Here is a 22727-nt window from a genome sequence, read left to right on the forward strand (position 1 = left end):
TTACCTTTCGCTTCCACACCGGGTACATTCAATCTAGTCTGCTGTATGTGCAAAACTTTCACTCGAGTTAAGGGTCTGAATTGCAGCATACTCATGCCTTGTGTACTGAAGGCCCTGAAACAGCAAGTTTTGCATTTGCTAGTCTTTGCGTGGAGACACGTACACTTGTTGGTCAAAGTTTCAATCAGAGTCTGTGCCCGCAGACTACATTTAGTTCGTGTGCGAAATTTAAGTTGCTACGTTGGTAACAGCGACATATCCGATTTTCCAGAGTCACATTTGGTTTCTCCTCGAGTTCGAGGGAGCCGCCGGTGCGACAAAAAAGAAGCGTTAAAAGGATCTCTTTATCAAGAGTGGGCACCTTACAAGGTAACGTAATAAGGGTGTCATAAACGCTGAAATACTTTTAAAAGGGTATATATCTCGCTAGCAAAGCTACATGATTACGGTCAATTTGCGAAGGTATAAAAAAGACTAAAATTGCTTTATAAAGGGTGTGCTTTTTGCCCCAACACCTCGTGTTTCGGGTCAGATTTGAACGAGGTATATAGGCGTTATTAAACCCAGTGTAAGTAACGATAAAGCCGACGTCCGTGATCAATGTCGCTTTACTTGTTTCGGGAGTCAATTCAGGGAATATTGTCAAGGGTACCGTTTTGTTTCCAATACTTGTAAGGGGGGGGGGTCGCACTTTATGTGCGAGGGGGAGCCAGTAAAAGAAACAAAACAACAAATCCGGATCGTGTTTTTTTTCTGGCAGACTTTGCTGTGCAGATGCAACGCATGCGAAATGGTTTGGCTAGAGAGGTGAAAATGACCCACGGATTTTTATGCCAGCGATCCATCAATAGTCCACCATAGATGTAAATCGATCCGATGGGTTGTAATAACATATATATCTAAGTCGTAATCGGTATAGTATGTTTTTCTCATTTAATATGTACTCGATGTGTTTGAAAATGTAAACATATTAGCTTTAGACATTAGCGAAAACTAGAATTTTAATTCGTCATGAAGACGAATTAGGTGATCTGTCTCTGATTTTATGAACACGAAGACAATCAGCATGTTTATTGAGATAAATATGATCATCATGATGAAAACTTAACTTTTCTTACGAAAAGAATATGTTGAATACTCTTGAAAAAGAGGGAAATGAGAATATGTGAAATACATGTAGGTGTAGGCGATACACATTATACATGTTATAGGCTTATTAAAAACGATTTTAATCTACTTAATTGTGCGATATTTGAACTTATAAACCTTTTAATGGTGATTAAGGAACATTTGCGAAATGTTGAAAAGAAAAAAAAAATTATGTCCACTTTTGGGTTCGAACCGGGGACCCTAAGGATGCAAGTCTGATGCCTTACCCTTATTGAGCTACACGCTTCTTATAGACTTAACAAATAAGCAAAACGAGAAGATCTGAAATCCAATTTTGCAAGTGAAATACGGGCATGATCCCGACATCTGATCGGAAAATGGAGACCACATTAGCGATAGCTTACAATCTCAGCTACAACATACTCAAAGCTCAGAAAAAACCAACAAACAGAAATGGAGATATGGCTCGCGAAATAGAGGAATGTAAAATCCAGTTTTGAGAAAAAGTCATTTCCCATAGAGATTGAACACAAAATGAGCGAAAATGACATGCCTCTATAACTTGCCATTTTTCAGGATGATCCATTCCTTTTAAAAGTAAATTAAGCCATCAAATTAGGAAGAGCATGTTCTAAGCTACAACATATTCAAAACTGAGCGAAAATTGACAAATATTTACAGAGTTAGAGTCAAATTTGCATAATTATGATGACGTCATAAGTAGCAAAATGGGAATTTTGAGTTCCGACGCCATTTTGATGACGTCATGATAAAATTTCGGGTCAAATGTGACATGAAATCACATCTCCCATCCATACTCTATTCGAATATGAAAAAAATGGGGGTCAACGGACTACCTTAAGAGCTATAATGAATTTTGTATAGGCATGTTTTTGCACATATATTGTCTATGGTTAGTGCGCGCGCGCGCGCGTGTTGTAAACTTTGATGGAGGCTAATTTCTTTATTACTTGTCGTAGAAGGTTGATCAATGTATCAAATTGTTCAGAATTATATTATCGGTGCATTGATGTGAAGAAAATGGCGATCCTATGTTTTATAGTGCCGTTACGCGCGGGAACGCGCACGTAACCGTGCGCGCGCGCAAATTTTTGAAATGCCTAAAATCACCTGAAACGTACTCTGTTTTGGTCAAAAAACGATTTTGAGCATTTTAAAATTTGACGCGCGCGTACGCGCACGTCGTGACCTTTACATGACCTTTGATGACATGGACAGTTGACCCTTGACCTGAAGTTAATGTGATGTAAATATGGTTAATTTTCGATCATTGATGATAAAGATATGATTGATAATGTGATTTTTCAAAATGGCGTCTAGATGACGTCATGATGACCTTTTGACCTTGAACTTATTAGTCCCCATATCTGATGATATTTTTAAGATAATTGATGGTGTAGATTTGGAAATTTTATGGTAACAAGAAAAGGGTGGAAAAATAAAAATTAAGAAATAAATAATAAATAAAAAAGAAAATTCTTACGAAATTAATAGTTGATCTGTCGATTGACAGATCACCTAATTAACGAATTCCCTTACGTTATATCTGAAAGGGAATTTTATTATGCAATACAAAGAGTACACGTACAAGGGTATGGGCAAATAGGGGAAGAAAACAAACTTGTGAACTAAAGTCTATGCGGGTCATGAAAATGACTATTTTCACTCATATCAATGTGAGCATTTCACCCCGTCTCAATTTCAATGCCATTTTTTAAAAATTCTCATGAAATGGATGGTAGGAGGACGTTAAACTTATGACTCTTCATACCAATATTATGTGTGCCAGGGGCGGGTCCAGCTTTTGCCAATAGGGAGAGGGGGCGAAGAAAAAAATTATCCATATTTTCCCCGATCGGCCGCTCAAAGTTGATTTATATTTGTTTCTTTGAAGGGGTAGTCCTAACAGTCAATTCCGCGGCTTTATTCTCACAAAACATAAATAAATAATGTCATATAAGCCCTAATTGTATAGCACAAGCGCGAGCTATTTTTTTAAAAGGAAATTTCTTCTTTTTTCCCTGAAAATTGAACATTCTGAGCAATGATTGTGATCGTCAACAAGATGTGTATGTAACTAAATAATTTGAGATTGTTTGCTATTTCAATTAGTTCCTGAACATTTGTTGGGTTAAAGAATAGGGAATAATATAAAGATGGAGGAAGAAATTTTGCAAAATTTTGATTTGGTCCGTAAAGTTTGTTTGCCCAAGAGGATCCCACGTTTACAAAATTGAATGAAATGTATAAGCAACTTCTTCTGTATTATTGGAACGTCATGAACTGTGAAATTATCTGCAGGTAATATTTACAGTTTCTTGTCAATCAAATCATTCAGGATCTCCCTTGTGGCTTTCAATTTCCATTTGTGTTCAGCCTCTCAGAATAAAAAAAATGAACATCTTGCGACCAGCTAGAATTACATTAGTTACTTTTGTAGTTAAAAAGTTTTATATTTATTATTTTTTTGTTAATAGGATTCTTTAATTGCCTTATTTATTTTAATAAATAATAATTAGAATAACGTTTTATTTACTCAGGGAAGCCACTTCAATCGTAAGACTTCTCTTCCAGTGGGCCCTACATAACATAATAAAAACCCTTCTCCGGTTTAAATACTGAGCGCCAAGCAAGAAGACAGAAGGTCCCATTTTTTTAAGTATTTGGTAGGTCTCGGCGGGGATCGAACCCACGACCGCCCGTTCATGAGGCGGACGCTCTACCACTGAGCCAACATGGCATGTTATGCCCCGTGTGGTATGTATGGATCAAAGAAACCCTTTCGTAATCTATGACATGTTTGCTTTTCTTTCTTTGGGCAGATGATAAATGAGAATTTTTTCTCGTAATATGTTTGAAACTGTTTTGTTAAACTTTGTTTATGCAACTTTTGAATCTGTCTCATGAAATACATTCAGACCAGCCACTCTTCAAATTGCAAGGTCACTTTTTAACGATTCAATTAGCTTTATGATCGATTTGGGTGTCTTTTCTTTTGACATGATTATCGCATGATAGAAAAAATACTAAATGACAAGCTATTTTTTTACTGTTATAGTATATCTCTTTAATGTACTAAAAAAAAGTTTCGACAGGTGTTGATGAATTACTAATATCAATTCTGGTCGGATACTATCTAAATGAACGCATACTGTCAATGATTAATCTTGTACACTTTTTGTGAGATAACAAGTCAATGTTAAAAATCTCCCATTCATTATTTGTTTTATTTGTTTCTCTTCTATTGTGAAGAGTGTTTGAAGGTCTTCACAAAATAAATTTGCTTTACAATATCATGGAGGGAAACCCAGGAAAACTCCTTGCGGATCAAATTATTTCCCCAGGTTTTGTCCGGTGCCCATGAAAGTTAATTGGCCAAAATAATATTGATCTTGGGAGTAAATAAAGGCATGCAAGATTTATTTTTTTAAATATGTTGGAAAGTACATTACCATGGTAATGGCATAGGTCGGGGGTATTAATCACCTTCAGTGATATTTCTCTCTTTTTGTTTTTTTTTCTTCTTCTGTCTTGCACAACATATCCTTTATAACGAAGACCTCTTTGTGTGAAAAGTTTTGCATTTGTTCAGTAATTATGTCTGCATCAATATGATTTCGTTTGTTCTCTTTTTCTTTCCTGTAATACATGCATGTACGCATATAAGAATAAGTCGAATATACTTTCTTCCTTTCCAAGGGGGATCCACACTTTACAAGCTTTACTTTTTAGTGGATCCCCCTCATTTTCATTTCCATTTATGCTCTATATTATACTGTTTTTTGTTGTTGTTGTTTTACGAAGTAATAATGCCCTTCCATAAAATTGTACTCGATTTGTATTACTTTATATTACTTTGTATTATGTTTTGAATGGAAATGAAATGAAAGAATTGAATTGAATTCGCAACCGGTAGAAAATTGGTTTTGGAACATGGCTTCATGGTTTCGAGCATGGTTACAACATGGCATGTTGTTATCTATAACCCACTCTTATATTCATATCACCCTGACTCTTCACAATATTCAATTACTAAACATCTTAGTTCCAACTTCCATATTTGTATCATCATCTGCAGTTCTGAAGTGAACAAGCCACTCTCGCTTTGAATATTTGTTGATGGCAATAACAATGAGTAATGGATGGGTGTTCCTGATGATTATTCAAGCCATTATCTCGTCACATTCATGATTTTTTTCTGTACATGTATGTCATTTCATTACCATGTATGACCCCAAAGACTAACTATGACCATAATAACGATCACAAACAAGTGAATACACCCATTATACACTGGCGTAGAGGCTCGGTGTAAAAATGACAGAGGTAATAATGGCAGAGGTAAAAATAGCAGAGGTAATAATGGCAGAGGTTGAAAATAGCAGAGATAATAATGGCAGAGGTAAAAATGGCAGAGATAAAAATGGCAGAGGTAAAATTGGCAGAGGTAATAATGGCAGAGGTAAAAATGGCAGAGGTAAAAATGACAGAGGTCGTAATGGGAGAGGTAAAAATGATAGCTCTAGGTAAAATATGGCCAGCCTCAAACCCCGATGCAATGAATTGTTGTTGCATAAAGGTCGTTAAACAAAGTCGCTTGGTTTAACCGGCCATATAGACGATTAATAGCCCTTCACTCACCTCCGCGCATGAATGAACGCACGGCGCGCCCGCAGTGTCAAGGTTAACCAGTGAGAGTTCTGTGTCTGGAGAAAGAAGGTCAAGTCCGTGTTCAGCCGCAACAAACAGGACCTCTAGGCCTTCGCTGGACTCGGACACCACGTACTGCCGAGGGATATTATATACCTTGGAGCTCAGGGGCATTAATTCAGTAAGTGCCTCAATTAATTAATACATTATTGTCAAAAAGCCTCCGCATGTACATAGATTAAATTAGAAGTGCATGTCACGGTTAGGCATTTCATCATATCATTATGTCTTTATCAGCCTAAGAATGCTCTTTACGAATTCATTGGAGGTGTACCGTGAAGGCTTTTTAAAAAAGAAATCAAACGACAAATATATTTTCATTCAATTAATCAGGAGTAAAATGAAACTGCACTATTCTCATTCATCATTTTATAACATTACTTTTTGTCTTGGCTGTTTTTTATCTAAAGTTTTGCCAGGTTTACCGTTACAAAAAGGAGGAAGAGTAGACATAAGAGAGGTGGAGAGACAGAGAGGGTTAGGGGTGGGAAAAAACATAGAGAACATAGCGGGAAAAGCTTTGACCTTGAAATTGTCACGAATGATTGTGTTTGAATATTTTGTCCTCATTTGTAATGTCGTCTGTACTATTCTTTTTAAATATTTGAATGACAATAAGCATGCGTTCCCAGGCTTGGCACTGAATATGTAACTGATTATGAAAATCAATAATAATCTTGCTTTGACTGGTAAACCAATTTGGGGTCGATCGAGGGGGGGGGACGTCTGGTTCAGATTCAAGTCTTTGCATAAAAGACACTGAACCTTCTTTACCATTGCATCCAATATGATATACGGCTTGATGGTCATGAAGCGGAAGTGCTGTAGGGTATTTTGTACACCATAAGCAGCACCCTCTTGGTAATTAGGTTGGTATGCTAAAAAACATTGCTTATTATGTGATTGTTATTTTTTTTTGTAATTCTTTTTCTGACCCAAAAGAACTTCACTTAGTTGAAATTATTTTTTAAGTCATTTTCCATCTTCACCAAATCCCCTTTGATTTTAGAGTGAAAACTTTTTTCTTCTCGGCTTTTTAACAAACCAGCACCCCATATCTCTTGCATTTTTGCTTATGCCATCTTTACCTTTGCCATTTTCAACTCCGCCATTTTTTACACTGTTAGAAAATTTATAATTAAAAATTTAAAAAAATCCTGAAACAGAGTCTAGAGAACACCTGTAATCTTACTGCACTGTGTAATCCTACATGCTTGCATTTGTATAAACTTACAGAAAATTGGTATTTTGTGCATGTACCCTTACACATTTATTGTAATAAAACTGTTTTCCCCTTTCTTAAAACATATCTGTTCTGTAAAATTGTGGAAAATCCTCCTGTTATTATAATCTTCAAAATTATTTGTTTTTTTTCTGTGAAACCTGTTTTTTTTTATTTTTCTTTCTGTAGAATCTACTGTTTTTTTCTAATAGTGTACCTCGGCCACTTTTACCTCTGCTATTGTCACATCTTCCGTTTTTACCTCTTGTCATTTATGCCTCTGCTCTTTTTATCTCTGTTGTTCTTACCTCTGCCATTTTTACCTTTTTACCTCTGCCATTTTTACCTGGCACCGGCGTGGAGGGGGGGGGGATCCTCTCCTGGCCGGGAAGAGAGAGAGAGAGGGGGGGGGGGGTAGTTCGTACAAGCAAAGGCCTACCAAATACTTCAAATGAAGTAATAATACTATAGTGATGTCACTGGTGTACAGATGGGGGTAGTTTGGGGAAGGACCCTAAAAAATGTCACGACAAAGGGAAAAAGGGAGAATACGAATGGAAACTAAAGCGGAAATGTCGAAATATGATATCATTTTTTGATTATTTTGTTGAACTATCAATACGTACCAGATAATGTGAGATAGAAAGCAAGTTGAGCATTGTTAGAAATAGTAGATGACATGAGCACTCCACCAGAAGCAAGTACAGCGCCACAAATCAGCAGAAAATGACGACATCTGCTTTCTCCTTTACAATAAACGTAAATTGAGATAGGACCTATATAGGGCAAACATATACAGTTATATTATTAGGCTTACGTATAGTCAGGTAGATGTATTTGGGCTTGATTTATTAGTTGGCTCTCTCTCTCTATATATATATATGCAATGCATGTGGTAGTAAAGGATGTCTTCTTCAAGAACCCGAAGGGTGTCATCGGGGGCACCATTGTGCATTTTTTTTTATATTGACGTCATAAGCCACGCCCACTTTTTTACATTCCTCTAAATTAAGATTCTTGAAGAAAATTCATCCATTATCCATTACCCATCCATCAAAATAGTCGCATTTCAGCGTCACTTTTGGAACCATAGATTTGATTTGATTTGATTTATTGTTTTCTTCTGCATCCATAACATTTGTATAATACATTTTTCATAACATAATAAACATAATATGTTAGCATTTTTGGCATAAATTGTAAATAAAGATTACTAAAAAGATAATTCCAGACAAAAATGATTAACTATATGATGTTCACAATTTGCAGGAGGATTGTCATCATAAGCAGATTGCTTGAAAAAAATGACAATCCCAAACTTATACTAATTGAATTAATACATTTTTAACATTGATAAAGCAGAATGGGCATATTCTTTCAAATAGCTGAGGGTGATGGTGATATGATGATGATGTTGATGATGATGATGATGATGATGATGATGATGATGAAGGCCATGGAGATGATGATGGTCAAGATGAAGATATTGGTAATGACTAAAACGAAGGAGGAATAAATTCACGATAAAAAGGATACGACACAGAAATTTTACTTCAAGTATTCTGATAATAACATAGATTTAACGTTTGCCTTAAATGAGTGAAGAGACGAACATTGTTTGACAGGCTCTGGTAGAGAGTTCCATAAATCTGGACCATGGTGTCTTATGGATCTCTGCGCAATAAGCAATTTGGGGTTAATTAAATGGAAATTTGAAGAGTTACGGGTAGGGTATGAATGAATAGATGTATTCAGAGTATAAAAATTGTGGAATGAAGGTGGGAGCATGTTATTTACGTACTTAAACATAAGTAGTAAGCTTTGAAGAGTATTTATGTCAAATACTGTTAGAGTCTTTAGTTTATGGAATAATGGATTTGTGTGTGATAAATATTGGGAATCAGTACAGATTCGAATTGCTTTTTTCTGTAATAAGTATATTGTATTAATTTTAGTTTTTGTACATGTTGCCCAAACTATGTTGCAATACGATATATAAGGCAATATTAATGAATTGTATAGTATGACAAGAGTTGTATGGGGAATTATATTCTTCATTTTGTAAAGTATACCAACGTTTCTAGAAATACTAGTAGTTATACAACGTACATGTTCATTCCAATTTAAATTTTCATCTATTGTGACACCTAAAAACTTTGTTTCTCTTTTCCTTTTGAGAGGAATATTGTTTATGTTTATATTATAAGGAAATTCGTTACCATGTAAGTGTGTATGCTTGAAATATATAAAGTTTGTTTTGTCTATATTGAGTGAAAGCTTATTACACTTAAACCACAAAGATAGTTTTGGTAACTCACGGTTAATTATATCTACTAAAGTTTCTAAGCTATTATGTGAACAAAAAATGTTGGTGTCATCTGCAAATAATACATATGATAATAAAGGTGTTACAGAAGTCAAATCATTAATATATATTAAAAAGAGCAAGGGGCCTAGGATTGATCCTTGTGGAACTCCGCATTATATTAACTGAAAATCAGAAGAAATATTATTGTGAATTACATATTGTTTTCTATTGGACAAATAACTCTTAAACCAAGATAGTGTAATTCCGCGAATTCCATAATTTTCAAGTTTTTTAAGTAATATCTGGTGGTCAAGAGTGTCAAAGGCTTTGCTTAAGTCCATGAATACGCCTATTATATGTTCTTTATTTGCCATTGCATTTGTAATTTTATCATATATTTGTATTAACGCCTGATCAGTCGAATGTCCTTTCCTGAATCCATATTGGTTAGAATTTAGAAAATGAAAAGTATCTAGGAACTTATAAAGTCTATTAATATTTTGGAAATGCTGGGAAGAATAGAAATAGGCCTGTAATTTGTTATTTCATGCGGATTGTCTTTTTTTAAAACAGGATTTACCTTTGCAATTATTAGGGAATCAGGACATATTCCAGTGCTAATTGAGAGATTGAAAATATGACACAAAGGAGAGGCAATATAGTGTATGATCTGCTTAAGAAGGGAAGTACTAATTCTATCAATTCCCTGTGATTTGCTTGATTTTAGATTTTTTGTTATTTCAATTAATTCCTGAACATTTGTTGGGTTAAAGAATAAAGAAGAGTTAATGGGTGTGGGAAGAAATTTTCCAAAATTTTCATCAGTTCTGTCAAGTTTGTTTGCCAAGGAGGGTCCTAAGTTAACAAAAAAAGAATTAAAGGTATCAGCTACATCTTCTGAATTTATTGCAAGATTATGAGCTGTGAAATTATCTTTGGGTAATGTTTTGGGTTTCTTGCCAATCAAATCATTTATAATCTCCCATGTTGCTTTCATGTTTGATTTGACTTTGTAAAGCTTCTCGGAATAATATAAATTGCGAGAAGCTCGAATTGTATTGGTTAGTCTATTTCTATAAGTTTTGTATTTATTTTTGTTTTGAATAGAAGGGTTCTTTAAAAATGCCTTGTAAAGTTTATTTCGGGTACGTATGGATCTTAAAATTGCTTTAGAAATCCATGGCATTTTTGCCTTCTTTCTTTTGACCTGTGATATCAGGGGAAAATTTTTCTCGTAAAATGTCTGCAATTTATTGTTAAAATTTGTGTAAGCAATGTTTGGATTAGACTCATGAAATACATCCAACCATTCTTCAATTGCAAGATCCCTTTTAAACGATTCAATGTTATTTTGAGATTCATTTCTATACATTGTCGATTTGAGTATATTTTCTTTTGGAATATCGTTATCGCAAAATGAAAAAACCGGCAAATGATCCGATATATCAGATATTAACAATCCGCTGGTAATATCTCTGTTTAATATATTTGAAAAAATGTTGTCGATAAGTGTTGATGAATGGTTATCAATTCTGGTCGGTTTATTTATATGGGGATAATAGCCAAATGAATGCATTGTGTGTAGGAATAAATCGTGTTCATTATTTTGGGATAACAGGTTGATGTTAAAATCTCCCATTAAATATATTTGTTTCTCCTCTTTTCTAATAGTATGAAGGCATGTTTCAAGGTCTTCACAAAATAAATTTACCTTATCATGAAGGGGTCTATAAATCAATCCAATAATTATATTTTTGCTTTTTATTTATTTATTTATTTATTCAGTTTTATTTAAAAACAGGGTAGTCCTTTCAGAGCCCAAAGGCCTGCTTTACAAAGGAGCCCTGTATAGATTTACAAAATAATGAAATACAAATAATGGATTTTAAAGACGGCTTGACGATTTAAAATGATTTATTAGCGGGCTAGCAAAATACACATTTTAGTTTGTTTTGATTTTGAAAGGGGGCGTGGTTGCCCGAGAAAGGGCTCGTGACCCGACCCGTAAAGGGCGGGGCAGCGCTTTTTGGCGCCCGCGCCAAAGAATTTGGGCACAATGCCAGACATTTGCCGCGGTTGAGCTATGCGCGGATAAAAGTGCGGGGAATGCTTCATTTTCGTTTTGGCTTTCAATGAAGAGAGATGACGGTGCATGTGTAAAGCGTGCTTACAAAATTTTTTGAAAATTTTCTTTCGGCACTGGCAACTAGGCCTAGGTGGCAGATATTTCGACATTTGTCTAGCTACCTATACCGGATATCTACACAAAGGATTCATACTTTTATTGGATTATACAGACGCTGATTTCAGTTTTTTACTGTCTTCAGACTTCAGCCTCAGGAATTGTTGCCGTAGAACTAAGACTAAGTTAGCTGTGCCGATTTGTGGACCTAAAAGATTCAGTTTGCAACTTCAGGATTGAATTTTTTCTTGGCGGTTCGCTTGATTGAACTTTGGAGGTGATTGCATCCAGGATTCATTGGACTTGGGCTGAGTGACGGAGCTTCGAGTCTAACTCTAGTTTCGCGAGTTGATCATGCCAAAGGTTAAGGCCAAGAAAATAACGACCGCAGGTGCGAGGAAGGGAGATGACACACCGAAGAGGAGGCCGGGTCGGCCGAGAGGTCCACGGGCGACGTCAACCCCCGCAAGTGTGGATCTGGGGCTGGGAGGCGGCAACAACGGGCCAGGAAGGAGCGGTGAGTTAAATCCCTCTCAGTCTCAAGTTGTCGATGTTGATGAAAAAAGTGGTAGGCCTAGGTCTAAAGTTGGTGATAAAATGGCAGAGCTAGATCTAGATCTAGTGGGGCGGGAAGGCCAGGCGCCCGTGGGCAGATCTATTGCTTGGCATGAGATAGTAGCTCAGGAGTCGGATACCGGTAGCTCGGGGCAGGCTCAGCCAGCAGTTTCAGTGCCGGCGCGGTCGGCAGGGGTAGCCGAAGATCTAGGCCTAGATCTAGTGGAGGTCGGTGTTGAGAGATCTGAGCCCCAGGCGCCTAGGCTTTCTGCCGTGTTGGGGGCACCGGAACCATTTATTAGCGCATGCGACCCACTAGGTGTGGAAGTGGCTATCTCACTGAAGGAAAAAATTTGGGCAAGTGAATATATAGATTTGGGAGTGCTCCTTAAGCATAATAATGCACGTGATGAGTTTGGGGCCTTGAGTGTAGGTGACACCACTTTGAGTTTGTGTCAATCGGGATCTGGTCTTGGTTTGCAACTTCAACCTCAATCAAAGGCTAAGAAAATCATGTCGGTAGAGCAGTGGACTTCGGTGTTTCTAGTATTTGCCTCAATTTACGCTGAGAAGCACATTGAAAGGAGCAGGGAGCTCATGAAATATATGGATTTGATAAGGCATGCAGCCCGTGCGTTTGCAGGTTATAGCTGGCGTGACTATGACACTCAGTTTAGGAGCAAGCAGGCGCGTTTACCCGGGCGATCCTGGGCGAGCGTCGACGCCGAGTTGTGGTTGATGCTGGTGGCCTCTAATGGTCCGCGGCAGCGCCACAATTTACCCCATGCCCCTCGCCATCAGTTCTACAGAGGGGAGTACGGCGCGAGAAAATCTTTTCCCTTCGGAGGAAAGGGACCCGGAGCCAATGGCACACCCAGCCGAGGCGTGTGCTTTGCCTTTAATAGAGGCAAGTGCATGCGAGGCAAAGCTTGCATCTATGAGCACAAGTGTTCCCGCTGCCAGGCGACAGGTCATGGGGCTAAGCAGTGTAGCCAAGGGCGGGCCGGTTCCAGTCCCGCTGGCAGTAAATAGGTCTACGGCTAGTGCGGTGTCGTCTATTGCTCCGACCCCTATTAAGTTAGCACGTTTGGTGCCCATGTTAGCTACTTATCCTAATCAGGAGCATGCTCAGTGCTTGTATAATGGTTTTAAGTTTGGTTTTTCATTACATTTTGAAGGGGACAGGGTCCCATTGGTTGTTAAAAACCTGAAATCAGCATTCGAACACATGGATACGTTGAAAAAGAAATTGAGGGATGAAATAGACTTAGGTAGGATAGTTGGGCCTTTTGTTGTTCCTCCCTTCGAGAATATGAGGTGTTCACCAGTGGGGTTGGTGCCCAAAAAGGCCCCAGGGGAGTTCCGTATGATTCAACATTTATCGGCACCCAGGGGAAATTCAGTTAATGATGGCATACCGGAGGGGCAGTGTACAGTAACATATTCGTCCTTTGATTCGGCGGTAGATATTGTGACGCAATTGGGGCGGGGTGCCCTTATGGGAAAGACTGACATTAAGTCAGCTTTCAGGCTCTTGCCTGTTCACCCAAAAGATTTTGAGTTGCTTGGGATGTATATAGATGGTCGTTACTATTTTGATCGTTGTTTGCCGATGGGCTGCGCAGTTTCTTGTTCCACTTTTGAATGTTTTAGTACTTTTTTAGAGTTTTGCGCGAGAAAAGTTGCGAAGTCGCAAAATATTGTCCATTATTTGGATGATTTCTTTTTTGCAGGCGGCCCTGCCTCGGAGGATTGCAGGCGGGCAATGCATTGTTTTGAAGCAATTTGCGAACGATTTGGGGTGCCCATAGCGCGAGAAAAAACGGAAGGCCCGACCACACAGTTGTCATATCTTGGGCTGGTAATAGATAGCGTTTCTCAGCAGGTTCGGGTACCGGAGGACAAAATTGAGAAATTAGTAGGGAAATTAAATTGGGCGGTACAGAAACAAAAAATTTCCCTAAGAGACATTCAGTCGATTGTAGGTAGTCTAAACTTTGTATGTAAGGCAATTGCTCCAGGGCGAGCATTCATGAGACGGCTCATTGACTTAACTAAGAGCGTTAAGCGTCCTTTTCACATGGTTAGGTTGACGAGAGGGGCTAAGGCTGACTTGCGGGTTTGGTTGGAGTTCTTGGCACATTTTAATGGTCAAGTTTTCTTCCGGGCTCCAGGCTGGTTTGGAAGCGAGGAAATTCAGTTTTTCACTGATGCGGCGGCTGGCATTGGTTTTGGAATTTTCTTTGGAGGCAGGTGGGCTCAATCCAGGTGGCCTGCTGATTTCCAGGCCGGTAGGAGGTCTATAGCTTTTTTAGAGCTATTCCCTATTTGGGTAGGCTTGGAGATTTGGGGCATGGAGCTAAAGGACAAGAATATATTGTTTAATTGTGATAATCAGGCCGTGGTGGCAGTACTTAACAAGCAGTCGGCGCTATGCCCTGATATTATGGTTTTGGTGAGGAAGGTGGTGATTATATGTTTAAGCAATAATATAGTGTTGAGGGCTAGGCATGTACATGGATGTGATAATGGTATAGCTGATGCACTATCTCGATTTCAGATGCCGAGGTTCCATGCGTTAGCACCGGGGGCCGCCCGGAGGGCGTGGAGGTTCCAGTCCGTCTTTGGAAGAGCTGGCTATCGAGAGAAGTCGACTGCTGATGGCTTCTAGGGCAGCTCGAACACACACAACTTACTCTATTGCCTTGGGGGCATACGTGAAATTTTGTAAAGTGTACGGATACGACCCCCAGCTACCCCCTAATGTAGAATGGGTGGCGCAGTTCATTTCTTATTTATCCTTTATGGGATATGCAGGGTCTACTATTCAAACATACATATCTGGGTTGGCATTTTATATGAGTTCATCTGGGCTAAAGGATGTGACCAAGAGTTTTGTGATTACAAGGTTAATTGAAGGGTGTAGGCGAAGTACTTTGAGAAGAGATGCTAGGCATCCAATCACATTGTCTGTGTTAAATAGAATGCTCGCCTACTTGAGGCATGTTTGTGGTAGTCATTACGATGTTTTGATGTACTCTGCTGCTTTTTCAGTGGCATTTTATGGTTTGTTGAGAGTTAGTGAGTTGACAGTAGAGTCCAGGCATAGATGTGAGTCTATTCTGCAGCACACAGATGTTAGGGTCACTGGCGATGCACCGCATCGCAGGGTGGAATTATTCCTAAGGAAGTCAAAGACTGACCAGCGGGGAAATGGGTGCACCATTTCGATACCAGAGTTGGGGACAGTTAGCTGCCCTGTGATGGCGGTTATTCGTTATTTAGAAATCCGCCCAAAGAATGGTGGAGCCTTCTTTTGTTCATATGGTGCTCTCCCGCTAACTAGGCGTGAATTTGGAAACATGATAAAACGATGTTTGACATACGGGGATATGCCGGCGGCAATGTTTTCATCGCATTCCTTTCGTATTGGGGCGGCTACGACCGCTGCCATGGCCGGTTGCTCGGATGAGGAAATCCAACGCATGGGGCGTTGGGTTTCGAGTGCACATCGGAGATATATAAGACTCGACATGGTTAAGTAAAAAAATAAAAAAAAAAAAAAAAAAAAAGAACGAAAATATATATGAAATGATGATTTTAGGTTATTTGACATTTTGACCAAAATCAGGTGTAAGTTATCTTCCAATAATGTCACAACGCGTTTACTTTACACGAGGACATGTGCTTTAATCAAAGCCGTGGCCGATGGGTTGTTGGATATTTGGGTGTATAATTCTCAATATATCTGCTTACATGGTATTGTTTTATTTTATTCAGCCCTATTCAGAAGCAGGGTGGTATGTTCAGTGCCAAGAGGCTTGTTTACAAAGGAGCCCTTGTTACAGTATACATTATACATTATACATTATGCATCATATATTATACATTATACATTATACTTTATTACATTCTTTATACAAAATGAAGAAAGAGATGGTACTATATTGATGGGAATGTGTTTATACGTTATACATTATACATTATACCTTATACATTTTACATTATACATTATACCTTATACATTTTACATTATACATTATACATTATTATAAATTGATTGGAATGTGCTCAGACATTATACATTATACATTATTATATATTGGTTGGAATGTGTTTATACATTATACATTATTACATTATACAAAAGGAAGAAAGGGATAGTACTATATTGATTGGAAGGTGTTTGGAACATCAGATTGATCATAACGACCCCCCCCCCCCCCCCCCCTGTACATGTTGATATCAATATACATGTATCATCAAAATAACTCTGGGCTTAATATTGAATGAGTAAGTGCGGGTTTAATGATATCACACAATTACGAGCATTCTGCTTTTTAGAGAGAATGTTACAACGGTATAATGACGTGTTTAATATCAATGCTTTCAGGATTAAGGGGAGGGGTCAAAAATGTGATTACATACATTGTATCTTGGAGGGGAAAACCCCGTGATGAAGGGGTGGTGAAGGGTAGCAGACCTTTCAGGGGGAAATTTTCATACTTCAAAATTCTGCCCAGCCCTCTTTTCTTGTTTTCTATTACAGGACCTGTGGTGTGGATCATAGGGGACTCGATAGTGTTTTGGGCACATCGCAGGGCGAAGAACACCGGCGAGGCTGACCTTGGACTTGGAACGTCGGTCCGCTGGTTGGGGAAAAGGGGGCTACGAATTGAAGGGGTAAGCGATTGGTTAGATAAGATGGGTCGGAGTGAACCAAAGCCTTCAGTAGTAGTATTGCATGTAGGAACGAATGACATTGAGGCACTGTCCAAGAAGAAGCTGGCTAGTTTGACGTATAGACTTTTTGACGCCAATAAGGACAAATTTCAAATAGTGTGGTCGGACATTTTGGAGAGGGTTTGGTACCCCGCTGGCTGTACAGGAGATCAAGGTAAATTGGACTTAAAGAGAAGGGCGGCCAATAGGTACGCCAAGGCTTTAGCTGCAAGATTTCATGGTAAAGCCATACCGCATCCATCAATATCCCATAATGACATTTCGCTGTACAGAACTGATGGCCTACATCTGGCCGATGAAGGGTTGGACAGATTTATCAGTGAGTTAAAAGTTGGTCTTTCATATCTTCGTTGAGTATGTATTTATACATTTTACCTTAGTCGCTCCGGCGTGACCGACTCCAGACCGTCCGATCCGATAGTATGAATAAGGGTTTTGGCTGGTCTGGAGCCGGTTTCACCAGTGTGTCTATGCTTTCATAATGTATCATTTGTTGTTATTTAGCTGCTCATGCATTTACGTTCAATGTATGCATGCATTAAATCATGTTGGGGTCAGTTATGGATAACCTAGATATACATTGTAATGGAGGAATGAGCAATGTTCCCTGGTACCCCCCCCCCCCCCTGGTAAAAGCACTAAGGATGATAACGTTGGTGAATACTAGTAGAATGATCCTGTAATGGTTGCTAAGATTTATTGAATATCTTGGTAGATACGAGTAAAATTTTGACGTGTTTGTTGGCGGTCGATCATATATAAATAAATTATATATTCTCGTTTGGCGGTAATTTGGCAATTAGGCCACCTGAAACACGTATTTTCCAAGAATAATTGGGTATTTCTGGTCATGCCAGGGCAGGCATGTGGATTTTAATCAATTATGTTATGTTATTATGTAAGTTGCAGGTCCCCACTCGTTACCTAGGTGAGGGGGACCTATTTGTACATACAAATGTTTGAGAACGCTGTTAAACTGAAATAATTGTGTCATGCTTAAAGTTTAATCTTAGCCTGACCTGATCTTAAAGGCGGGCAGGCTGGTCTATAGTCATGGGCATTCATATATCTCTATATGCTATATTTATGTCATCTGTAATCCACCGATAGCTCATAATTAATAGCTGTGCTGGGATTCCGGTCCGGCTAGCAGGGAACCAGTGGGAAAACAGCCATGAATTTTAAACATTGAAGAACTTACGAGGGGGGCCTTCTAGCCGGGGGTTTAACCCCTCTCCGAGGAGCTTATTAAACAAGGGTATCGGTTGGTTACAGACATTATCGGTATATGTATATGTGATGATATTCATACACTGTACACAAAAAGCAGAATTGGTAAAGATGCACATTCATCTCTATTTTCATTAAAGCCACGACAAATCGCAATTCACTTGTTCTTGTTGTTTTGTTAGCCGTGAATAATGGATTTTAAAGACGGCTTGACGATTTAAAATGATTTATTAGCGGGCTAGCAAAATACACATTTTAGTTTGTTTTGATTTTGAAAGGGGGCGTGGTTGCCCGAGAAAGGGCTCGTGACCCGACCCGTAAAGGGCGGGGCAGCGCTTTTTGGCGCCCGCGCCAAAGAATTTGGGCACAATGCCAGACATTTGCCGCGGTTGAGCTATGCGCGGATAAAAGTGCGGGGAATGCTTCATTTTCGTTTTGGCTTTCAATGAAGAGAGATGACGGTGCATGTGTAAAGCGTGCTTACAAAATTCCCACCTCCTCCCCATTACCATCCTCTAGTTATAATTAAGGGGGATGTTGACATATATATCGTGGGGGGATTCTTGCATATTATGGATATGGTTGTGTATTTATTGTCCTTGTGCATTCTTAATGTTATTTTGTTTATTTAGTTTTTGTTTGCAAGGAAGAAGTCAATTCGAAATTACTATGAAGCAGGTTATGCCTCAAACGTTCATGTGAGTTGTCATAAAAATCCAAGTTATGGATGGTTATAGAAAAAATCTGGGGATTGAAATTATAATTTTCTCAGGTCATTTGAGAAGAAATGTTTATGAATTCATAATTTCTATGTATGTTTTATTTTCCTCTACCATGAGCATTATATATGAAGAAATGTTTGATAAGATTGCATAGGCTTCATTTCAGATAAAGTTATTTCTCGGGTCTGCATCGGACTCCTTAGGAATTAGACGGAAGTATTGTCCCAATTTTTAGGCTTCTTCAAGTTCAGCCGAATGTTCAGGTCTTTAGGCGTAGTATGTTGGTATACTTATGTGAATTTGTATGGTAATTTTGTCATGGTGTATTTATTATTAATACTGCCCACCTTTGGTATAGGAAGCAGCTCACGCATCAGTCAGATTTGAGTTATGGTTTTTAAATATCTGTTGTGTGCTGCCCGTTCAGGCAGAAATTGTGAAGAAATGATCGTTTTGGGGAAAGATATTGAAGAAAATATTATTTAGTTTAATTGCATTGATGTATATGTTAATGACGAACACGCATTGGTCATTTACAACGAGTGATACTTTCGTACCTTGCTTCCCTTTGCCAGAGTATGGCCATATTAGTGAATTTCGTTTGGTGAAACAAATTTCTTTCTGAATTCAATTTCCTTTATTAAAGTTCCTTTAAGGGGCTCAATATTTTCAGTGGGATGAAAATTGGATACCTATAGTTGGCTTGAATACCAGCAGTAGTTGATCTTGGCAAAGCGTGATTAGGGGGGGGGGGGGGGGTACAAGTACTTTTGCATTTATATTTTCCAGGGAAGTTGTATTTGTTGAATCTATATGATACTCTATAATGAATGGTGTATGAAGTAGTTGGAGGGTGATGGTATACTTTTCATGGTTAATTTCAGAATCTAGGCAGAGCCTAGGCTGATAGAAGAGCGTAACACGAATCCAAATTCGAGGGTGTTTGACCTGGTCGCACACCAATCCTAACAACGATCGTCGTGCATAAGTGGGCCGTAAGGGAATTTTATCCTCCTGTCCTATTTTGGCCAGTGGGCAGGCGGGTTTTCGCCCTTACTCGTTTTTGGGAGGAGTGTTGACGCCTTGTGTGTTGTTGAAAAACAAGCAGTTGAAGTTCTGGGGGCATGATTTCAGTAAGAGGCGCATTATTAAAGTACCTCCTTTTTTCCTTTCCATGCCAGGGCAGGCATGTGGATTTTAATCAATTATGTTATGTTATTATGTAAGTTGCAGGTCCCCACTCGTTACCTAGGTGAGGGGGACCTATTTGTACATACAAATGTTTGAGAACGCTGTTAAACTGAAATAATTGTGTCATGCTTAAAGTTTAATCTTAGCCTGACCTGATCTTAAAGGCGGGCAGGCTGGTCTATAGTCATGGGCATTCATATATCTCTATATGCTATATTTATGTCATCTGTAATCCACCGATAGCTCATAATTAATAGCTGTGCTGGGATTCCGGTCCGGCTAGCAGGGAACCAGTGGGAAAACAGCCATGAATTTTAAACATTGAAGAACTTACGAGGGGGGCCTTCTAGCCGGGGGTTTAACCCCTCTCCGAGGAGCTTATTAAACAAGGGTATCGGTTGGTTACAGACATTATCGGTATATGTATATGTGATGATATTCATACACTGTACACAAAAAGCAGAATTGGTAAAGATGCACATTCATCTCTATTTTCATTAAAGCCACGACAAATCGCAATTCACTTGTTCTTGTTGTTTTGTTAGCCGTGAATAATATAAAGTAAAATACAGTACACAATCAAAATTACATGACATATCAATGATATCACATTAAATGAATCAAAACAAAAATTAAAAACCTAGATTTAAATCAAGACAGTTTAAAAGACGAACAAAAACATAGAAATAAAGGAAATTACTTTAAAAACGTGTTGACAAAACTTAAACTAATAAAATCAATAAATAAGTTAGAAAATTGACAATTTAAAAGACAATGAAAATTAATAATATAAAATGGCATAAGCAGGTAGCATACAAGTACAAAAGAGATTAAAAGGGTAAAATGAAACAAACAAAAATACACAAAAGTATCACAAATACAAAAAAAAAAAAAAAACCAACAACAAAAAAAGGCACGATAACATTAAAACAAAAAGACAAAGTAAATTAACCTCATGGCAAAAGACTATAAATAGGACCAGTACATGCGTTAAAACAATAAAGAGAGTGGCCTGATTTGATTTTTAAACATTTGGAGTGAAGTTGCCGTGCGTATATGAGTCGGTAGATTATTGTAAATATTTGGAGCGATGTAAGAAAAAGATCTCTTTTTAAATTCAGTCCTAGGTTTCGGAATAAATAAAGGACTTAGGGTAGAATGACGAGTAAGATAAAAGAGTGGTCGGTTACAGGCAAAAGATTCTAAATAATGTGGGGCTAGATTATTGAGTATTTTGAATACGAAAATAGAGTAGTGGTAATTGATGCGAGTTTCAATACTTTGCCATTGAAGATTGTTTAAAAGGATATCCTTTGGGGTACGATAGTCTGCACTGAGGACTAATCTAGCATATCTGTTTTGTGTCCTCTGTAATTTGAGCAAATCCTTCTTTTTACACTTACCCCAAACAACCGAACAATAATCTATATGTGGGAGAACAAGAGCGTGGTAAAGGTGCTTGAGAATGCGTCTATTCAAGTAACATTTAATCCTTCTAATGCATGCAATAGCCCGGTTGATTCTATTAGTTAGATTAAAGATGTGCGGTGTCCAACTTAGACTTTGGTCAAGGGTTACCCCTAAATATTTAATATCAGAAACATTCTCAAGGTATTCTCTTCCGTGAAAGATGTTCATACTTAGATTCTTAGTTTTATGTTTCGTCCCAAAAACCATCACTTTGGTTTTCTTTGCATTGATTTCCATATTATTAATTTTAAACCATTTGCACAGTAAATCATAATGTTTTTGTAATTTTTTCTGAGTGCTTTTTGAATTATTTCCTTTACAAAACAGAGCCGTGTCGTCAGCGTAAAGTGCAATTTTGATTTGATTACTAAATTTCAAGTTACAAATATCATTTCGAAATAAACAAAACATCAGGGGGCCCAAAATTGACCCTTGCGGCACACCTGAATAGATCTGTAAAAAATCACTCTGGACGCCTTGAAACGAGACACACTGCTGTCTATCTGTTAGGTATGATGAGAACCAGTCTAATTCGACCGATGTTATACCATAATATGGCATTTTTGATAACAATATTTCGTGAGATATTACGTCGAAGGCTTTTTTCAGATCAAGGAATATCGCACCTGTTATTAAGCCACAATCAATATTATTTAACAGGTAGTCAGTTATTTCAATTAAACAAGTTGCGGTTGAGTGCTTGGGCCGGAAACCCGATTGGCGCTGTGACAGCAGTTTGTATTCCTGTAAATAATCGTAAAGTTGGGCATGCACTGCCTTTTCAAGTATTTTTGATAGACATGACAACAATGAGATTGGTCTATAATTGCCGATGTCACTTGACTCACCACTCTTCGGTACTGGGATAATCTTTGCTCTTTTGAAATCACTTGGGAAGCATCCTGAGCTTAAAGATTTGTTAAATATTATTGAAAGTGGTTCAGCTATAAAAGGGGCTGCGATTTTCAATAATCTTGGATGTAAATCATCCAGACCAACAGCTTTGTTTACATCGATTTTCTTAAGTTCCTTCATTACAAATTCCGGGTCTATATTTTTAAACTTGAATTTTGAAACGACTTTTGATAATGTATTCATTGAATTAAAATTTTGATTGTCTGGCGGGTTCTTGCTTTTACCAACATTAACAAAAAATTCGTTGAATGACTTTGCGATTTCTTGCTTGTCAGATGTCGTGTGAGTACCAGTATTTATATTGAGGTTGACTGAACCCTTTTTCTTGGGCAACAAATTTTTTAGTAT

General features: G+C 38.1%; 1 protein-coding gene across 2 annotated transcripts in view; it reads right to left on the reverse strand.

Annotated features, from left to right (window-relative positions):
* Positions 1-22727, reverse strand: part of LOC121428495 (monocarboxylate transporter 12-like) — a 30629-nt gene that overhangs the window by 5414 nt on the left and 2488 nt on the right. For both annotated transcript variants that reach the window (XM_041625128.1, XM_041625127.1), the window contains exon 2: positions 7690-7839. In XM_041625128.1, coding sequence (XP_041481062.1) covers positions 7690-7839 — 150 coding nt within the window. The remainder of the gene's footprint in view (positions 1-7689; positions 7840-22727) is intronic.

Source organism: Lytechinus variegatus, chromosome 15 (genome assembly GCF_018143015.1).
Source record: "Lytechinus variegatus isolate NC3 chromosome 15, Lvar_3.0, whole genome shotgun sequence".
NCBI lineage: Eukaryota > Metazoa > Echinodermata > Echinoidea > Temnopleuroida > Toxopneustidae > Lytechinus > Lytechinus variegatus.